We start from the raw sequence: 21,737 nt of genomic DNA, 5'->3' as shown, positions 1-21,737 counted from the left end.
ATGGCTTCCAGAGGGCAGCTGCGAACCCTGCTCTAAGGAATGCGGAGTAAGAACCTTTCCTCAGCACACTGACTCAAGCTTCCAGATAAATAAGTGATCACATGGTAACGTGAACTGCCAGCACCATGTGGAGGTCACTTCTCTCCATCTTGCCGACACTGGTTATCTTTGAACTTTTAGGTGATAAGCACTCTGGCAGGTATAGAGTAATATTGCATGATTTTACATCACATTTCTCTGATGATTATTAATGTTGAACACTAAGCCACTTATGAGTCTTTTTTTAAAATGACATTTCAAGTACTTTGCCAGTTTTTTTTTTTAAGATTAATCCTTTTCTTACTTTTGAGTTTTATAAATTTTGGTATTAATCTTTATTAAATGTGTAGTTTGTGAGTATTATTCATTCTGTTTATTCTTTGGAGACAGGGTTTCTGGTCCTGGCTGTCCTAAACTCCCTCTATAGAGCAGGCTGGTCTCAAACCCCAGAGATGCGTCTGCCTCTGTCTCCTGAGTGCTGGGATTAAAGGTGTGTGGAACCACACCTGTCTGCATCTCTATTCGTGATAAACAAGGACGGGCAAAGATCTCACTCTGTAAAGTCTTTATCAGACTTCCCTGTGAGGGTGACAACAGGCTCAGTCCTACAGCAGTCATACTGAACTGGTTTCTCTCTTTCTTAAGTCCTTGGTAGATAGAATTCTCTACTGGATCCACCCATACTTAGAATTCGCTTAGCAAAAAAGGGTTTTAAGTAAAAACATAACTTCCTTTTTTATTAGATATTTTCTTTATTTACATTTCAAATGCTATCCCCAAAGTCTCCTATACCCTCCCCCTGCCCTCCTCCCCTACCCACCCACTCCCACTCTTCCTGGCCCTGGCGTTCCCCTGTACTGGGGCATAGAATCTTTGCAAGACCAAGGGGCCTCCTCCTTAGTTGATGGCCGACTAAGCCATCCTCTGCTACATATGCAGCTAGAAACATAACTTCTTTATGAGATTTGGAACCATGTTGGCTATCTACAGGCCTGTTCTTCTCTGCTTTTCAGGACTGGCAGCCTCCCTGTTGCGCAGACGCCATCCACTCCCTGGGCTCTACTGATCCTTGGTCCCACCTGCCCAGGTAGCCAGGACCACAAGCACATGCTACCGTGCCTTCTTGGCTGAGCTTTGGCACCGTGTGCTTCCATCAACATTGACTCATATGGGCACACACTTATCATACGACCCTCCCTTCCCTCACTAGAGTCTGCAGCAGCTGCATGGACTGTGGCACTGGCACTTTCATCTTCCTCCAGGAAGGGTAGCAAGATTTCTTATTGTGGTAATGTTCAATGTTAGCAAAATCTCCCAATTATGAGGTAAGGAAACAGAAATCCTAACAAATTAAGTGAGGAGTCCAGCTAAGACTGAAACTATCCAAGTAAAATTGACCCAAGGTGACCAGAGGAGTGTAGCAACATTCTTCCATCTAGTATGGATCCCGTGTCCTCTGGCACTTTGCTCAATAATTAAAGAAACCACAATGCCCAATTTTTGTTTCTACTAATAAACTAAAATGTTTGACATTTCTTAATTTGACTGAGTAATTTTGTAGCCCCCACCCCCCAGCTCAACAACTTTTAAATTCTTTGATTCTTTAAGGTACAGAAAACTACTAGTCTCAGGCCTAGTAGTTTAATCATTTAATTCAAGTGTCTGATTTCCTACACAAAAATTAATGCAGACATCGTGTGGCATTTTTCATTATTTGTAAAACAAAAAAAACCCCACAAAATCATGTTTTACAGTGACTTTCTTAATCATGTAAAGAGTATACATATTTAAGGTGATCTACTCTTAACACTACACTTTACATGTCCCAACCTGTTTCATGAAAAATTATATACTATAATGATAACAAAAAAAAAACCAATTTTAAGGAGCAATTAATATATTTACCAACATTTTGGGGTTTTTTTTTTGGGGGGGGGTTCCAGACAGGGTTTCTCTGCATAGCCTTGGGGGTCCTGGAACTCACTCTGTAGACCAGGCTGGCCTCGAACTCAGAAATCTACCTGCCTCTGCCTCCCAAGTGCTGGGATTAAAGGCGTGCACCACCACGCCCGGCTAACATTTTATAAACATTAACTGGTTAAAAACACTACTAGCAGGCAAAGATTTTAAGCCTAAAGCTTCGGTTTTATAAAATTTGAGTTATGCAGCCTTAGAAAAGACCTGCATGCTTACAGCACAATGCCACCTTGCTCTCGGTTGAGCAGAAGAAAGTGAGCATCGTTACAGCACAAGCCAGTCTTTTCATCTAAGTAAATGACTGTCAAAATGTACAGACAAGAACTCTATGGACTAGTGTAAGAGTCTAGATGTTTCCACCCATTTACAGACCAGAAGAATCTTCCCAGCAAATGGCGCTTTCCAGCCATTCATTTACTGTAGCTGTTACTTTGTCACATGTTAAATACCAATATTTCAGAATTTGAGGCCATCTCAAACACTCAGGGAAGCTCAAAGTTATCTGGTAATCTTGTTTTGTCTTTAATGAGTGCAATTTTGAGTGATCATAAAAATCCCACATATGGTCATTCTAACAGTTGTGAACAATCTGTTCATTTCATGGCATTTCTACTCTACTTAGCATTAGAAGGGACTGGAAAAATACTCATCTCCCAAGACTGTCAGGCCAAGGTTTGAGGGAATGAATGAGAATATGTGCTCACATATGGTCTTGGTAATACTAAGATGTCCTGGTATATCAATAATTGATATCCACCTTTTCCTCTAGCTTTATGCTCCAATCGATCCTCAGAATACAATTGAGTCTGACCAGTCATTTCAGACATAATCTAACCACAGGCTCTCTTCAAGATACACTAAACAAGAACAGTGATTTGACTTTCTTAAGCCAGGATTTGCACTAATTTTCTAGCCATTTGCATAGTGAAGAATCTATTTTAATAGTAAAAGTGACCATTTATTCTTGCTAAGGTCTCAAGACTGAAGGAAGCACTTGCCATATATTGCCTTAGTTAAGAAAATGAAAACATAATTTGCCCACTTAGTAAGAGGCAGAGCCAAGAACCAAAAAGGAGTTGACAAAAGACCTTGGGCACCTACTTACTGCTGCTGCCGCCACCACCACCACCACACCACACCACTACCACCACCACCACCACACCACTACCACCACCACACCACTACCACCACCACACCACTACCACCACCACACCACACCACACCACCACACCACCACAACCACCACACCACCACCACCACACCACACCACCACACCACACCACACCACCACACCACCACAACCACCACACCACCACCACCACACCACACCACACTACCACCACCACACCACACCACACCACCACAACCACCACACCACCACCACCACACCACACCACCACCACCACACACACTACCACCACCACACCACACCACACCACCACACCACACCACACCACACCACACCACACCACTACCACCACCACACCACTACCACCACCACCACACCACACCACCACACCACACCACCACCACCACACCACACCACACCACTACCACCACCAAACCACACCACACCACCACACCACACCACACCACACCACACCACCACAACCACCACACCACCACCACCACACCACACCACACCACCACCACACCACACCACACCACTACCACCACCACACCACTACCACCACCACACCACCACACCACACCACACCACCACACCACCACCACCACACCACACCACACCACTACCACCACCACACCACACCACACCACTACCACCACCACACCACACCACACCACACCACACCACCACACCACACCACACCACCACCACACCACCACCACCACACCACCACCATCTTATGTAATGCAGAAACATTTGTTCTTTTGTCTAGAAGGAAAGAGATGTTCCTCATTAAGGGGTAACCTTGAAGAGACTCAAACAGATCAGGCATAAAGAGAGCTGCAATATTCCTATTTATCTTAGCATTGTGCTGCTGTGCAACAGTTCTGTAATCACTGGGAGAGAAAGGTGAAGGACAGAGCTAGTCTGCTGTTTAGTCACAAAGGCAAAACAGCTCTCCTTTTATAAATACCTTATGATAAGAGTTAAAAGCTAAACAGTACACAAGTCAGGAGGTACACAGGTTAATTTTATAGTAGTCTGTTTTTCTATCACATGCGCATAAGAATTAGACCCTAACTACCTTAAAGGTATGTTACAAAGCAGAAATGAAACACCACTTCTAAAATGTATGTTTAGTTGTTAGTGAACTCTGACATTGAAGGCATGCATTTGTGGAATACATTCTCCAATTATCTTATATATTCAGATCAGTCATACATAATTGGTTTCTTTTTAAACAAATGTTCCTCAGACACAGTGAAAAAGTAGCTGGCACTCAATGCATCATGTCCATACTATGCCTTAAGGTAAAATCTAAGTGATATCAGTTTGTTTCTTCTTCTTCTTTTTTTTTAAGATTTAAATATGTATTTTATGTATGTGAGTACACAGTTGCTCTTTTCAGACACACCAGAAGAGGGCATTGGATCCCATTACAGATGACTGTGAGCCATCATGTGGTGCTGGGAATTGAACTCAGGAACTCTGGAAGAGTAGTGGGTGCTCTTAACCACTGAGCCATCTCTCCAGTTCCCAACATCAGTTTCTTTAATGCATTGTTAAGTATTAGCAATGAAAATGTAAAGCACGTGCTTCATTTTAAAATGAGGATTCCATTTCAGAAAAACCTAAGTAGGTAGCTTTCTAAAACTGGTTTTTGCTTTATCAAATACTAGCACACGTCTGTAGTTATCCAACCATTTTTCATCAACTGCATTTGGCAGTAGCCGAAATCCAGACATGACTGGAAAATGGCCATAAACCCACTCACTCACTTGAGTTTGGCTGATCCATAACCCATGAATTCAACAGCAGCTGGGTAACAGGAAGTTCTGCTTCAAGACAAACAATGAACTAAACAGAGTGTGAGAGATCTGTGATTCCTGATAATCAATGGCTAATGCAGACAGACAACAAGTTCAAGGACTCCCTGAGCTACATATTGAGATGGAGGCCAAAGTAAAAGGATGGCTTAGACTACAGGTCCATGTGTAGTGCCCTCCTAAAAATGGGAGGAAGGCAATCACCCCATCATGGCCCATTACCATGGTACCCAGGAACATCAGGAGAATGGGTCTATGGGACTTACCTTGGTTAAGTGAATGACTCCTTTGGAAGTAACTGAACAACCCATGAAGCCAACATACTGGAGTTCAGGACAGTGCTCAGCAAATGCCTTCACTGACTGATCTGTTACCTAGGGAAAACATAAACAAAGTTACTTGAGGTGGCATCATGGTGAACTATGATTTGACACCTGCAAAAGTCTGCCTCACAGGGGCTCATTAATCTTTCCCTTTCTAGTGGGTCCTTTGAATCTGCACCAACACACTGCAAGAGCACCTGTGTAACTAAGAATGAATTCCCCGACCTCACATTTTCTAGAACCCATGCTGTCGTACTTGCTTAGAGATCCAAAAGACATACTGAGAAAAGCTACTCCACTTCATCTCCTCTGTCCCTGGCCTTCTCTCCTCTTCATGTTTTTATTGACACTATCTACATGCCATAAAATTCACCCTTTAAGGGTTCAGCTTGATGAAGAGTAATATATTCATAAAGCTGGGCAGGATCTATTAATACTTAATTCTACATATTCATGCCTACTGTCCTCCCCTTAGATTACTGTCCTCAGCTGGGAACCCATCTCTCCTGCCTTCTGATTCAGATTTCACTACACGGTATACTCTCCTGGGTCCCCAAGTTGCGAACTACAGTACTTGGAACTTCTCAGTCTCTAAATCATGTCAGTCAACTCTCCTATGAGAAATTCTTGATAGAAAATGAGAAAAATCTCTTTTATTAGGGTTTTATCACTCTAGAGAAACCCAATACAATGCATACTGAAATCATCTGATGATTTCAAACCAAAGAGTGGCTGGTTTTGTGTGTCAACTTGACACAGGCTGGAGTTATCTCAGAGAAAGGAGTTTCAGTTGGGGAAATGCCTCCATGAGATCAATCCAGCTGTAAGGTATTTTCTCAATTAGTGATCAAGGGGGCAGGTCCCCTTGTGGGTGGTGCCATCTCTGGGCTGGTATTCTTGGTTCTATAAGAGAGCAGGCTGAGCAAGCCAGGGGAAGCAAGCCAGTAAGGAACATCCCTCCATGGCCTCTGCATCAGCTCCTGCTTCCTTACCTGCTTGAGTTCCAGTCCTGACTTCCTTGGTGATGAACAGCAATGTGGAAGTGTAAGCTGAATAAACCCTTTCCTCCCCAACTTGCTTCTTGGTCATGATGTTTGTGCAGGAATAGAAACCCTGACTAAGACAAGCACTATGTCTGCCTGCCATGCTTCCTGCCATGGCAGTAACAGACTAAACCTCTGAAATGTAAGATAGGCCCCGTTAAATTTTGCCTTTATAAGAGTTGCCTTTGTCATGGTGTCTCTTCACACCAATGGAAATAGTAAGACAATGGCTTCACAAAGGTTCAACTTAAACCCAAACACATGTGAGTTACCACATGATTGCTTTTTATTTATTTCTTTATCCAAATTAAAATCAAATATTTTTGTTAGATTACAAGCAGCAATGACATCCACTGTTTTTGCGTTAGTTTTAGTATGTGTGACTTTTATTTGTATCTTCTTTATGCTATACAGACAGTGGAAAACAGAAGTACGTGAATAGCATTAATTCTAAAACAATCACAGGAACATTTTCCTAAAGTAATGAAACCCAAAGCACCGATGGTAGGTCTGATAAAAGATTAATTCTGCCTTCCAAAGCAAAGTATGCTTAAGCATATTAAGACTAAGGGTGCCAATGATAAATTAAAAATGGACCTGTCTTACACTCAGCTTTCTAAATGCATTATGTTAACATGGACCACATATGGCACGAAAATCTCTGAAAGCATCAATGAAACATAGTCTTTAATTAAAAGCCAAAACTGAAGGTTACAGAGGTTAAGTACATGGTGGGGAAGTTAAACACCCAGCTCAGTCTAAGACCAGCGTCAATTTTTTTTTTTTTCAAGAAGGTTGGAAAGGAAGAGGATCTCAGATGACAACAAAGAACACAGGCGAACTCAGGTCACAGGATCCTGAGCTTTTAGAGAGAAGGAAAGAAAATTCAAAATTCTGCTGGTAGGCCTTTCTCTTTTAGCTGGGGGGAAAAGGAAGAGAAGCTGAGACTATCCCCCACCATCAACAGAGCCTGGGAAAGGGAGGCAGTTCTGAGGTACAGGAACCCTCTGACGGGGACAAGTTTGTTTTAGAAGACTAACAAATGGACCTTCAAATGGCAGAGGCAATCTGCTCTGAAACAGTACGCCTGCAACATACGTGGTGACAAACCCCAAGTGTAGACTGTAGAAGGCGAGTCCCCGTGGGTCTCAGCTTCCCCAGGACCCTAGAGTCTGAGTACCTAGCTCTAAATCCCCACATGAATACCCCATCCCTCTGCGCGCACATACACATACACAAAGGTGATTTTGGAAAAGTCATTTCTCTGTATTCTATTTTTCTATACTAAAAACAATGGTGCCTACTTCCCAGAATAAAACACGAGAACTAAGAAGTCAATAGGTGAAAGAAAATAATTCAAACCCAGCAGAACCGAATCATGCTCCTTTCCTCTGCCTGTTCTGAAGAGCCTCATCACAACCTGGAAGCTCTGGATTACAAGTGCACCTGTGAAAGGATGGTGATGGTGATGGAGACAGAGGCGAGGAACTGCTCCTTTCACTCTGCAACACATCAGAACCACAGAGGAACCCTAACTGTCTCTGGGCAGAGACCCGAGAGTCTCGGAAACTCAGATGCTCAGGTTTGGTGAACAGGGTCCAGTGGCCCTTCAAAGTCTGGTTTTAGTGCATCATCTTCATCTTGGAACTTGTTCAGACTTCAGAACCTGGTTCTGATAGCTATGTGCCAAATCCTACTATGCGCTTAATCTAATATTCAGGCGATGGTCAGAATTTACAGCTTGAGAGAATCTGTCCAGGGGATGTTATCTTTAGGGATTTATAAGACCAAAAACTGAATGGTTATTTCCTAACCCAGGTATTATGGTGGCTTTTTGAAATAACTTATTGAGGTACAATTTGTCACATTTTTAAAGTATAGCTTTAAATTTCTGGCATGAAAACACTGCAAAACTTTTTTCACTAAATAATTCCAAAATGTATCCTCTTAGATGAGTAAATCACTTTGTTTTAAAAAGTAAAATAGTATAGTTGAGTGCAGCTCACATGTTTATCAAGGTAATTCCAGTATATAACCAATCTCCTTTATCCTTTTGCTCCCATATGTAATCAACCATAGTTCCCTGCCAAAGCTCTGGCCAGTACTGCCAACATGGTTTCTGTCTTTATACCTCTGCCTTTCCTAGCTGTCTTATAACTCAATTGCATCATGAGTGGCCCTTTGGGTGATTCTTTCCCCAGTAAAATGTTATTGATATTTATCCATATATGTGTATGTATACATATATAATATACATGCTATTTCAGTAGAATTGTTACTGCTGTATAGAATTCTACTATATTCAGAATATTTGACTAGTTAAAAATATTTCAAATATATGTAATATACATCTGTATTTCAGTAGAATAGTTGCTGCTATATAGAATTCTACTATATACATTACATCTGACCAGTTGCAAATATTTGAAATCTTTCTATTTTAGGATTTTGAAAGATGTTGCTCCTCACATAAAAGTATTTATATGGAGTATTATATTTTTATTTATTTTGAGTAAATATCTATGAGTAGAACTGATTTATCGTTTATTGAACTGATTTATCATTTATTGAATTTGACTCTTACTAAATTGAAGGAGATTTTACACTTGCTAGATACAAATAATTTCTAAGCTATGCCCTGTCTTTTCATTTTCTTTGTTTTTAAATTAAAAACAAATTTAGATGTGGGTTTGTACTGAATAAAGCACACAGGAAATTAAAGTGTCACTGTGTGGCTCTTCTATGAGTTCTTAGAATGTCATGATGTGTTTGATCATGTTCTCCCATGCCGGCTCCTCCAAGTTCTGCCCCTTTCCTAGCTACATAACTTAGTGCTTTTTCTCTGCATGTTTCAATATCTGTCTTTGAAGCCATCAAGTATAGTTTGTGGCTCTTTTTTTTTTTTTTTAGGTCCACGTGTTCTTGAAGTTGATATTTATGCCTGGTGTGCAGTAAGGATAAGGATTCATTTTCAATGTAAGCATATTCAGTTGTCTGAGCATTCTTTGTTGATGTCCCTGTTGTCACTGAGGAAGTTTCTAGTGTGTGATGTATATATACACTTGGAGAACACAGACTACGGAACAACAAGGTGGACAGTGAGACTTGGTGTACAAACAGAAACACAACTATGTAAGAAGGAAATCAGTCTGCAAATCAGAGAATGAGGTTTGAGTCAACATGCCTGCAAAAACAAGAGGGAAGCAGCCAGACCCAGCATGATCCATATAACTTAGGTAGGACTTGATTGGCCCGAACAGATACAAACACATGCAAAAATGCTGGCAGAGCTTCAGGTCAGAACCCTAAAAAGAGCTTGTCTAACTGCCAACCTTGAAACCAGAAGCGTACCGTTGAAGGGAATGAAGACAGTTGCTTCTTGTGAACTCTTAATGGGTATACTTAATCAGAAATCCTTCTGAGGAATGGTTCCTTGTAAACTTGGGTCTGAAACTGGGAGATGGGGGTAGGGGGTGGAATCAGAAAGCCAAAAATGAGAGAGACAGCTGGAATAGCCAGTATGTCAAAAAGGGACGAACCCTCCCCTGGCAGGAAGACAGATAAAGGCATGCCACACAGGGCCACTGAATCTGCCAGTGTGAGCATAGACTGTGGATGGCTTCTAAACTTAAGAGGCTCCATTTCTAGCCAGAGTTCACACTCGGCTGAGGTTTGGGATGCTCAGTGCCAATGAGTTAAAGATACAGTAGACACAAACAGCCACATTTACTGGGCTGACTGTGTGCCAAGCCAAGATTCCTTTCCGATCATCTGGTATCCTGATGAGAGTCCTGTGCATCTCTGTTGCTCCCTCAGTCAGAAGGCAATGAAAATAAGCCTAGGGCAACTGACTTCCTCAAAAGACAATGGAACTGCTAGGTGTGGGCAAAGCTTGCCCCTGAGTGTGGGTGCTGAGCAGACACCCAAGATCTCACAACCAGGGGTCAGCATCTTACAAGGGAGTTCAGCTCTCGCTCCTCCTAAAGAATAGGTTTCAATACTATTTATATACAAATCAATATGTGATTCCATTCATAAGAACAAACTCCAGACCTCCCGTCTGCTATCCACCCTAAAAAGCAGTGTCAGAGATCGAGGCTTGGTGAGCCCACATGCTAAGGAATATTCACAAAATCCCTATCCTTTGATTATTCTTTGTGTCCTGTGAGACCGTTGTAGATTCTGTGAATCTTGCATATTCTAGGAAAGACATCTTCCCTGCACAAGGACAGTGCTTAGTAGAGGGTTGTGGTAGTCTAACCAGAGGTATGAGAGAAGCTGAATATGGCAGTAAATTATAAAACAAACACAACTGAAAAGTGAACTCTGAGTAAGGCACTTTTATCTGAAAAGGCTTCGAATTGTAAAGGGGGAAAAGTAGAGCAGGAGAGCTTTTATATAAATGCCCTGATTCTAAATAAAGAGATCCAAGTTGTTCTTCTTTAAGACTTGATGGCTTGGTGTTTGCTTAGGTCATGGAGGGTAAAGACTGGATGTTAGTATTAACACCAGTTAAGTAAGGTTTATTCACTGAGTTAAGCATACAGCCCGGACTATGAGTCGATAAATATCTGGAAGGGACAACAACCTGGAGTTGCATCGGTTACTTTTGTGTGGCTTATGGAAGAAAGTTTATTTTGGCTTGTGGTTCCAAAGGCCCAAACAAAGTTCAGGAGGCAGCAGGCAAATGTAGGAAGTTGAGAAGTCACAGCTTCGACTGAAACCTGAAGCAAGGAGCACAAACTGGGAGTGGGGTGAGGCTATGATCTCTGAAGTCCCACATCCACTGACCTTCCCTCTGCAGCAAGCTTACCTCTCCTAATCTCCCCCAACAGCACCACCATCTGGGGACCAACTTCCCAAACACCTGAGCACATAGGGGTCTTCCACATTCAAATCACTACCTGTATTAACTCAAAAAAAGTGGAATACTGTGTAGACATTTATATATAGCTCTTTATTTATATATAACTCTGCAAAGTCCTCAATGAGGGTACCAAATAATAAAAGCGCATTTCTTGTCCTTGATAAGAAATTGAATATAACCAATGAAAGACTCAGACTTCATCCTACTCCCACAAGATCAGTCCAGACACATGCTTTGGTAGTTTCCTAATTTCAGTTATTGAATCAATCTAAAAACAGTCCCATGAACGAATCAAACTAATATTATTAACTGGATGTTATTACTAAGTATTAATACTGAAGATGGCCTGGAGTATATTGTGGGATTATCTCTGCTCTCTCTACTGCATGCAATAAAATTCAAGATATGCCAACCCCATATTCTGAACACCTTCAATTGTTTATATATTGGAACCACTACTGCAATGCATGATACCAACTAATACTTCACACCAAGCCAGAGTCACCTTCTACAGACACAAATCAAACCATATATGTTTGCATTTTCCAATGATTCTAATTAGTCTTAGGTTAAATCCAAATTTCTTCTGTGATTTACAAGGCCCTGAATAATCTGACACACACACACACCCACACACACCATCTTTTCCACCTCATTTAAACCAAATACCCTACCTCTGTGCCTATATGAAGACATTACATCTGTACCATTTGATACCATATCCTCCATGTGTGGTACACAGTTTCAAGTAAAAGGAAGGAGTTCCAATAAATACTGGAGAACAAGGTACTGGCTTGATACACACTAATGTCCTGATGCTTTTAAACTTAAAAACTTTTCATTTTGATACCAAGAAGAGCTATACTGTTGATTTTATTGTTCCCAAGTGGTACAAGAAGTGGTGGCTAAAAATCGGATTAATATCTTCATAAAGCTAAGGACACAACTTTCATAGAAAATAACCATGGTAGTTCAGTTCCTCATTGATGTGTCTGAAGGTAACTGGACTCTAAAGAGGAAGAGCTAGCCAAGTGATGACCTCATCTCACTCCAGCCCAGCAGGACAACTCCAGTCCCTCCTTCTGCCTCCCAGGGAAGCACAGTAAGACTCTGGGGCACGTTTTGTAGGAAGAAAGCCAACGCTCACGTTTTTCTCCATACTCTGCAGCTTAAGCGACCAGCAGGACTGTGGTGAACCCTCATGCTCTGCTTCCAAATAAAGTCAGCATACAGCCATCGACTTGGTGCTATTCCCGAAGGGGAATATATTGCCACTAATATTCTAACTCTGGCCATTATTAATTTGTATACAATGCTATTTTATACACAACTCTCATACATATATAAAATATCACATGTATCTGTAAATATCTCTGTTATGTCTCTATAGTGGTCTAATTAATTTGGCAACAATGTTCATGTGAGATATACCATTTTAATTGAAGTAATCTAACATAGTGATTGACAAATCTCATTTAAAATTTGCTAGAAGAAGAAAAAGAAGGAGGAGGAGGAGGCGGAGGAGGAGGAGGAAGAGGAAGAAAACCTAACCATTACCGAAAGTGGTAGAATTTAATGAATTTTTTTCTAGAACTTTAAAATTTCATTAGTGTCCAATGAAAATTTGATAGATTATTTATCTGAACTTCCTTAATTCATTCCATCTTATTTCACTGTTAGTCTCTCTACTGAAAAGTTGGGTTGGCTGACTTTAAAAGTCTATGTATTCTACCTTAAAGAATTATAAAGATAAAGATACTGGTCTACCACTAAAGGTATGGGCATTGATCTGTTCCTACTAAAATATCTTTAAGTTGAGCATAATTGAACTACTTTCACTTAATTTACTAAGTTTTTTTACTAATGCTGTTTCAGTTAACATTTCCTTCAGGTTGGCACCAGCACCGGGTCACCTTGTGCGCGGAGTTGTCAGACACCCCCACGATCCCTAAAGGACTCTCCATGCAATCTTAGGACCACTGGTCAAGTCTAAGAGGATCAAGGAATTCCACATAAAACCAGAGACACTGAAACTTATAGAGGAGGAAGTGGGGAAAATCCTCCAAGATATGGGCACATGGGAAAAATTCCTGAATAGAACAGTAATGGCTTGTGCTGTAAGATCAAGAATCGACAAATGGGATCTCATAAAATTACAAAGTTTCTGTAAGGCAAAAGACACCGTCAATAAGACAAAAAGGCCACCAACAGATTGGGAAAGGATCTTTACCTATCCTAAATCAGATAGGGGACTAATATCCAAAATATATAAAGAACTCAAGAAGGTAGACTCCAGAAAATCAAATAACCCCATTAAAAATGGGGTTCAAAGCTAAACCAAGAATTCTCAACTGAGGAATACTGAATGGCTGAGAAGCACCTGAAAAAATGTTCAACATCCTTAATCATCAGGGAAATGCAAATCAAAACAACCCTGAGAGTCCACCTCACACCAGTCAGAATGGCTAAGATCAAAAATTCAGGTGACAGCAGATGCTGGCGAGGATGTGGAGAAAGAGGAACACTCCTCCATTGTTGATGGGATTGCAAGCTTGTACAACCACTCTGGAAATCTGAAAGTCTGGCAGTTCTTCAGAAAATTGGACGTAGTACTACCGGAGGATCCTGCAATACCTTTCCTGGGCATATATCCAGAAGATGTTCCAACTGGTAATAAGGACACATTCTCCACTATGTTCATAGCATCCTTATTTATAATAGCCAGAAGCTGGAAAGAACTCAGATGTCCCTCAACAGAGGAATGGATACAGAAAATGTGGTATATTTACACAATGGAGTACTACTCGGCTATTAAAAACAATGAATTTATGAAATTCCTAGGCAAATGGATGGACCTGGAGGGTATCATCCTGAGTGAGGTAACCCAATCACAAAAGAACTCACATGATATGTACTCACTGAGAAGTGGATATTAGCCCAGAAACTTAGAATACCCAAGATACAATTTGCAAAACACATGAAACTCAAGAAGAACAAAGACCAAAGTGTGGACACTTCGCCCCTTCTTAGAATTGGGAACAAAACACCCATGGAAAGAGTTACAGAGACAACGTTTGGAGCTGAGATGAAAGGATGGACCATCTAGAGACTGCTGCACTGGGGGATCCATCCCATAATCAGCCTCCAAACACAGACACCATTGCATACACCAGCAAGATTTTGCTGAAAGGACCCTGATATAGCTGTCTCTTGTGAGGCTATGCTGGTGCCTGGCAAACACAGAAGTGGACGCTCACAGTCAGCTATTGGATGGATCATAAGGCCCCCAGAGGAGGAGTTAGAGAAAGTACCCAAGGAGCTGAAGGGATCTGCAACCCTATAGGTGGAACAACAATATGAACTAATCAGTACCCCCAGAGCTCGTATCTCTAGCTGCATATGTAGCAGAAGATGGCCTAGTCGGCCATCATTGGGAAGAGAGGCCCCTTGGTCTTGCAAACTTTATATGCCCCAGTACAGGGGAACACCAGGGTCAAGAATTGGGGGGGGGGGAAATGGGAGACTTTCGGGATAGCATTTGAAATGTAAATGAAGAAAATACCTAATAAAAAATTGGGAAAAAAAAGTTACAATTTATGTGAGAAAGGAGAGTGAAACTATTGTGGGTGTGTTCCTACTTTAACTCATTATGTCGGCATTCTAAAACATAATCTACGAATGTATCCTAAGGTACTCACATCAGTAGGCGTTACAAATAACTGAAAGTGGAAATGTGCACTTATACTAGATCAATAAGCAGGCACAAGACCCATTAGATGTGAATGAGCAACAGCTCAAGTAACCACAGGTAATTCTGTGGTTCATCACTGAAACACGCTTTAATTATATGAGAGTAAAGGATTCTTTTGCTATTCTGTCAAACTTTGTTTAGTTTTAAATAAACCATTAAAGTTAGCAGATACACTCAGATAATTCATTTCAAAAGCTAAAAAAAGAAAAAGAAAATTCAGGAGCATGACTGAATGTTACATTAATCTTCCATGCAGAGCACTTAAAACCTTGGGTGTTGGGATGTACCACGTGTTGCATGAGGAGACAGGAAATGTTGTCTACTCTGCATCATCCAGCTTCAAATGATACTTCTTCCCAAAACACAGAAGGAAGGCTGAAGGACAAAGCAAAGACTTGGAGTGCTCCTACAGCAGGGCTAGTGAGTACTTCTACAGCAGGGCTACTGAATACGTCTACAGCAGGGCTAGTGAGTACCTGTACAGCAGGGCTACTGAGTGCTTCTACAGCAGGGCTACTGAGTCCTTCTACAGTGAGGCTCCTGAGTACTTCTACAGTGGGGCTAGTGAGCACTTGTACAGCAGGGCTAGTGAGTGCTTCTACAGCAAGGCTACTTAGTCCTTCTACAAGGATGCTAAAATTTAAACAGGGGAAGGCAGGAAGCCATGAGCAGGGTAAGTTTCTGAGACTTCACTATCTTTGCTTCAGTTCCTAACAGCGCACCTACAGTCTCTGAGTCCTCCCCTGGCCTCCGGTGCCAAACTTTTCTCTCTGCCCTCACTTACTCCCTGGGCTCCCTGGTTCATCTGCCACCAACACCACTCCCCAGCACTTGGCTCTTCCTTGGGGTGGTTGTAAATCCTCCTGTTTATTCTCCCACTCTGCATTAGCTGACTGCTCATGAAACACAAGAAAGCCTTTGGGGGTAATGGGTGGGGAATGAGACAGGGTTTCTCTGTATAGCCCTGGCTGCCCTGGAACCCACTCTGTAGACCAGACGGGTCTCAAATTCACAAAGATCTGTGTACCTCTGCCTCCTGAGTGCTGGGATTAAAGGAATGTGCCACCTGGCTCAGAATGAAAGCCTTCTAAATAGTATTATGTTATTAACTTAAAATACTGGTATTTTACAATAGAGTTTATTTATAAAGTAGTACATAAATGAACAAATAAAATAGTATCAAACTTTTACTCATCTCAAAAAGAAATTTAAAATTATTTGACTTCAACGAAACTCCTGGAATCAGACAGCCTAGGTGATAATCCAGCCCTGCCTCTCACTAACTATGGAACCGTCAGGAAGTTATTTGGGTATCTGGAAAAACAAGTGTAAAGATGAAATACAAACCTAGAGGGCCACAATACATGAGGTGTTCCACAAAGGATAGCCACTACTTAGTGCAGATACCTTAGAGCAATCCCTTTCCTAGCTCCTTGGAAACACTACTTAGAACATTATTATACAGAGCTGCCTTATTCCTATCACTGTATTCAGAAGAATATATATATGTATATATGTATATATATATACATACATATACATATATATACAGATATATATATACACACAGATATATATATATATATGTGTGTATGTACTATATGTATATATACACACACACACAAACATATGTAACAATATATGTAACAAGATGGCATGTTCTCTGTAACAAGATCAAGATTATAAGTTTACTGACAGACATTTTAGTGATTTCTTTCACAAATGATTTGCCCCAATGACACTCAGAGCACAGTGCACTCTGTTGTAGGTATAGTCTTTGGAACACATGACAGGGTGAAAGGCCCTGGGTGAGGCTGGCTACCAGCTTTAAATTTGGTCCCTGGTAGTAAAGTGAATGGTAAACCTTCTTATTTGTGAGGGAATTATGCAAGGCAGGCTAGCACTAGCATGGTCGATTTACGTATGTAAGAAGGGATGATCTGAATGTACAACATTTCGTAGCAGCGAAGAGCACACCCACCGCAGGCAGGCTGACAGAAACCACCAAATGTTACAGCGCAGGGGCACAACCTTCAAGAGTCATCTGAGCTGGGAAAATATTTAGATTAGAGTTTAATATTTTAGCAGGTAAAACTGCTGTCCATGATGGATAAAGTCTAACCAAGGTATAAAGCCCTAATAATCTACATTTTAATCATAAATGAAAGCCAATAATCACTTGCTTAAAAAATAATACACACAATCTGGTATATGAATATAGAACATTTCTTACATATTCATGTTAACATTCTTTAAACAAGAAAAGCCATCATCAAAAACAAAATTTAAATTAGGTTATTCATTTTTCATCATGTCAGACAAATACATTCATAGCTCACTAAAAGTTCTTTCGTACATTTTAAACAGCTTATAAAATCTCACCTACTCTAAGTAAGGTGCTAGCAGGAAGAAGTCTGAGAGGGCAGCCCTGCCATTTAGCCCAAACCAGTATGCGGGGCACATACACCACTCTCCCTCAGGGAGGCCGATTATAGAAAGGTGAGGGAGAGACTCTGTGCTGTGCAAACGTCTCACAGTTTAAATTAGAAACCCAGAGTGGACAACGCTCACGATACGCATGTCTCTACATTGAGAGGCAAAGGCTTACAGCTGCTCTGTGAGCAACTGCACGGGGACCAAACAGTCAGTTCTCCATAACCATCAAATGGAACGTGAAGGAAGGACTCACCCCAGGCAGCGTAGGGAATGGAAACACTGTGTATGGACGCCTCACTGGCAAGTGCATTTCTGAATTACGGCCAGTAAGAAAAAGTGAGGATTCGAGTGCCTGCTTGTCAGACGTGATGCCACATTATATTCATTTATGTTTATTTATACAACACTGTACAAGTCTTAAGAGTTGTACACATTTTGACTTAGGAGGACGTTTAGGGACTCCTATAGAGTATGCTAAGTAAAGAATCCAAGACATTAGCACATCACAGTGTTCATTTTAATATGATTTGCAGTAGCAATACTTTCAATCAGGATATGGCTCAAAGATGGTATATGTGGCCAAAAGATATTTACTAAAAATATTTATTGAAGTGCAAAAATAAATGCAACCTGAAGAGCAGATATGAAATTAAAAGATACACACGATATGGCCATTGCTATCCACACACCAAAACCAGCTGAGGTAGAATATGACCATCTCCTCACAGTGAGGTACAGTGCTGACACAGCTTTCTGTATGCCTTTGATTGGTCCACAGAGCTCTGAGTGACTGTTTTTTGTTTGTTTTTGTTTATGTTTTTTGCTTTCCAAGGCAGGGTTTCTCTGTGTATCCCTGGCTGCCCTGGAAGTCACTCTGTACACCAGGCTGGCCTCAAACTCATAGATCTGCCTGCCTCTGCCTCCCAAGTGCTGGGCTTAAAGGTGTGGGCCACCACTGCCTGGCTCTACATGGCTGTTTTAATGCCCACCTCCTTTAAACCAAGAGCCATGAAAGGCAAACAGTCCATAATGAAGCCAACAATCAGCTCTTCTCTGACATTTCATTTGGGGCAGAAACTCAAATCTTCTGCCCAGGCTGGCCTTGAACTCACTCCAGCAAGTGCTCCTGCCTCAGCATCAAGTTAGCCCTGATTACAAACTGTGCCAGCAGGGATGACTCTGTGCTCACAGTCACAGAAAACACTTAAAAACAACAGCAAGGGGGAAACTGCATGGCAGGAAACATTGTCAACTTCATCTCTCCTCAGAGTCTGAATAGTTTCCATCAATGCTTATAAAAATCACACAAAAAATGGGAATGTCCTTAAAATACTAAATAAAAATCAGTACCATATTATCACATTTATATCAACTGGTCTTTGTTCTTGAAAAAAGAAAAGAAAACAGCTTTTTAATAAACTATAGAGAAAGAACATTTTGACAAAGCAGTGCACATGAAGTCTGAGTACACTGTTTCAAGCCCAAAAGCTATTTTTACGTGTGCTTTTAGTTTATACATATTGAAAAAACTTTAAAGTTCTTCTTTAAAACTGATAAAAACAATTCCATGCTGAATTAATTTGTTAGTTTAAAATAAAAATATGAATGCATGTAGATGTGTTGCAAACAGAGTCATCGAGTCAGAGCCTCTTATTAAAATTCATTCAATGCATGAATCTGAGACATGTGACTGAGGCACACAGTCCAGGAACTGGTCAGCCCACTGCCCCAGTGACATGATGGACTCTGCTTGGACTACCGAGCTGCTCAGTCGTGCCCATCTGAAGGTAATATACACCTGATGTTCCCCCAGACCCACTGGTGCCTGTTTTTAGTGACCTAATAAGTAAGGAAGCTAGAGTCTCCTTTAGTCTGCCTTCTAGAGAGCAGCATCTCTCAATTCCTCTGCAGTCATCTCTGAGGGGCTGCCTCACTCCTGCTCCCCACAGGCTGTATTTGCTCTGACTCTAGAATATCCGTATCTGTGACACTAAAGCCATTTGATGCCTTTTTCTGTCTATTTTTCTGTTCTACACAATTCCCAGGTCATGGTGTGATTCTACAGCAATCACAGCCTCCAGCTTTTCAATGCCTAAATGCTACCTACTCCAGTCTGCACCAAACATCCTCACCTGAAATCCAAACCTATCTGGGATCTACCTCAAACAGATGCCTGACTCACACACAAAGTTTTGGGATATTTTTCTAACAACCAAATTAAAACAACTAAAATTCAAGAGGAATTGAACACAAGAGACAAGGAAAAGAGAGCTGCCATACAACACACACACACACACAGGCACATTCATACACACACACACACACACACACACACACACACACACATACCATCTTTCTCTTTATGTTTTCAAAAAAGACCTAGACTGGAAACTAGCAAATACTATGCAAGGGACTCCAGTTGCTCAGGTGTTCAGAGGTTTACATTTCTAGCCTGTTGTATTAATTAGAAGTGGCAAGACCCTGGAGACAGAGAGCAAGAGTTGAGTCAAAGGAGGCATGCCTTGACCATGATATTGGAATCCTCCAACAACACTGTGAACAGCTTCTGTGGCCATGAACTCCCAACGTGAGTCACTACTTGCCCCAAAACAAGGAGGTCAAACAGTCGTGGGAATGAAAATCTCCTAACGACAAGCTGTTACACCAGAGGGCAGAACATTGCTCAATCCTCGTTGGAAGAGCTTCCTCTTGAAGTAGACAGGAACTAATACTGAGACCCACACCCACAATATACAGTGTGAGATTAGAGCACTCAGTCTTAAAAGGGATGTGTTGGTCAAGACTCAGAGAACCTATGTGGGAAAGGAGGCAGAAAGGTTACAAAAGCCAATGGTGATATACAAGTCCAAGGAAACAAGTATATTCCAGATACAACAGGGCCAATGCACATATGAACTCACAGACTCAAGGCCTACAGAGGTTCAAATTAGATAGGGTGCCAGCACTGAGAGGGGAAGAAGATGTAAGCCATGCCTGTACTCACTGGTGTGTCCAATTGCACCTCTCAATCAGAGATCCTGACTGAGGAAAATGTCAGCCAGAGAACTAGCAGCAGCCCCTGTGGTGCCTGGCAGTATGGCTAGAAAGACAACAGAGACAGCAACACCAGTATAATGCAGGAACTGGGATTGCCTGGTAACACCTGTAAAGCACCACTCCATAAAATACTCAGAAAACAAGTATAGGCATGCTTGAAGAAGTGGTGGCGCACGCCTTTAATCCTAGCACTCGGGAGGCAGAGGCAGGCGGATTTCTGAGTTCGAGGCCAGCCTGGTCTACAGAGTGAGTTACAGGACAGCCAGGGCTACAGAGAGAAACCCTGTCTCTAAAAATCAAAGAGAGAGAGAGAGAGAGAGAGAGAGAGAGACAGAGAGAGAGAGAGAGAGAGAGCGAGAGAGAGACAGAGAGAGAGAGAGACAGAGAGAGAGAGAGAAAGGAGGAAAATAAATGATGTCAGCAAAGCAATGGGTATTAACAGAAAAACCAAATGGAAACGTGGGACCAAAGAAGAATAATCAACAACCAAAATCAAGTCTCTGGCCATTTTAAGCCAATGGTTCTAAACCTTCCTAAAGCTGCGACTGTTTTAATACAATTCCTAATGTTATACAAGACCCCCAACCATAAAATTATTTTTGTTCCTAATTTATAACTGTAATTTTGTTAGTTACAAATCACAATGTAAATATTTGTAAGAGCGAGAGTCTTTAGAGCCCCCAGAGGGGTCATGACCCACAGGTTGAGAACCACTGTTCTAAACAGAACAATGAAGTCAAGAGAGGAAAAACTCTAGACTTGAAGATAAAACAGTAGCAAGTACCCATCTGAAAAACACAGGGAAAACCAAGCCAAGCCAAACATAGCCCTAGACACACATGGTGCTGTCTCAGGGGTGCTCACAGTCCGGTCATGAGAACGTTAGAGTGAATACAGGAACTAAGCTGATATTCAGAGAAACAGAAGACATTCCCCCTGGTTTCATAAGTGATGTGACCCTGAAAGTTTAAGGTCAGGAAAGCTCCCAAAAGAGAAACCCACAGGAATCCAGGGTAAGATATCGCATAATGAATTCCCTAAGAGTCAAGCCAAAGCATCCTGAAAGCTGTAAACCCTCTCTGCAAAGGAGAAGAGTAATTGAAAGACATCTTTAACAGCATCAGGAGAGTAAGGCAATACTTTTAAAGTATTAAGGCATTTTAAATTTTCAAGCCAAAAGTCTAAATCTAGCAAAAATACACTTCAGGAATGAATAGGAAATTAAGATGTATACTGAAAACTTTAGAGAATTTCTTAGCCAGCCAGCCAACCTGCCAGAAAAGAATAAC

General features: G+C 41.4%; 1 protein-coding gene across 1 annotated transcript in view; it reads right to left on the bottom strand.

The window, feature by feature from the left end:
• Fbxl17 (F-box and leucine rich repeat protein 17) overlaps nucleotides 1–21,737 on the bottom strand; it is a 442,723-nt gene that overhangs the window by 319,080 nt on the left and 101,906 nt on the right. The window contains exon 5 of the mRNA XM_021149392.2: nucleotides 5,238–5,345. Coding sequence (XP_021005051.1) covers nucleotides 5,238–5,345 — 108 coding nt within the window. The remainder of the gene's footprint in view (nucleotides 1–5,237; nucleotides 5,346–21,737) is intronic.

This window comes from Mus caroli, unplaced genomic scaffold (genome assembly GCF_978045245.1).
Source record: "Mus caroli unplaced genomic scaffold, Mus_caroli_1 scaffold_18, whole genome shotgun sequence".
In the NCBI taxonomy this organism is placed as follows: domain Eukaryota; kingdom Metazoa; phylum Chordata; class Mammalia; order Rodentia; family Muridae; genus Mus; species Mus caroli.
The sequence above is the reverse complement of the archived record's forward strand: the minus strand, read 5'-3'. Positions and strand labels throughout refer to the sequence as shown.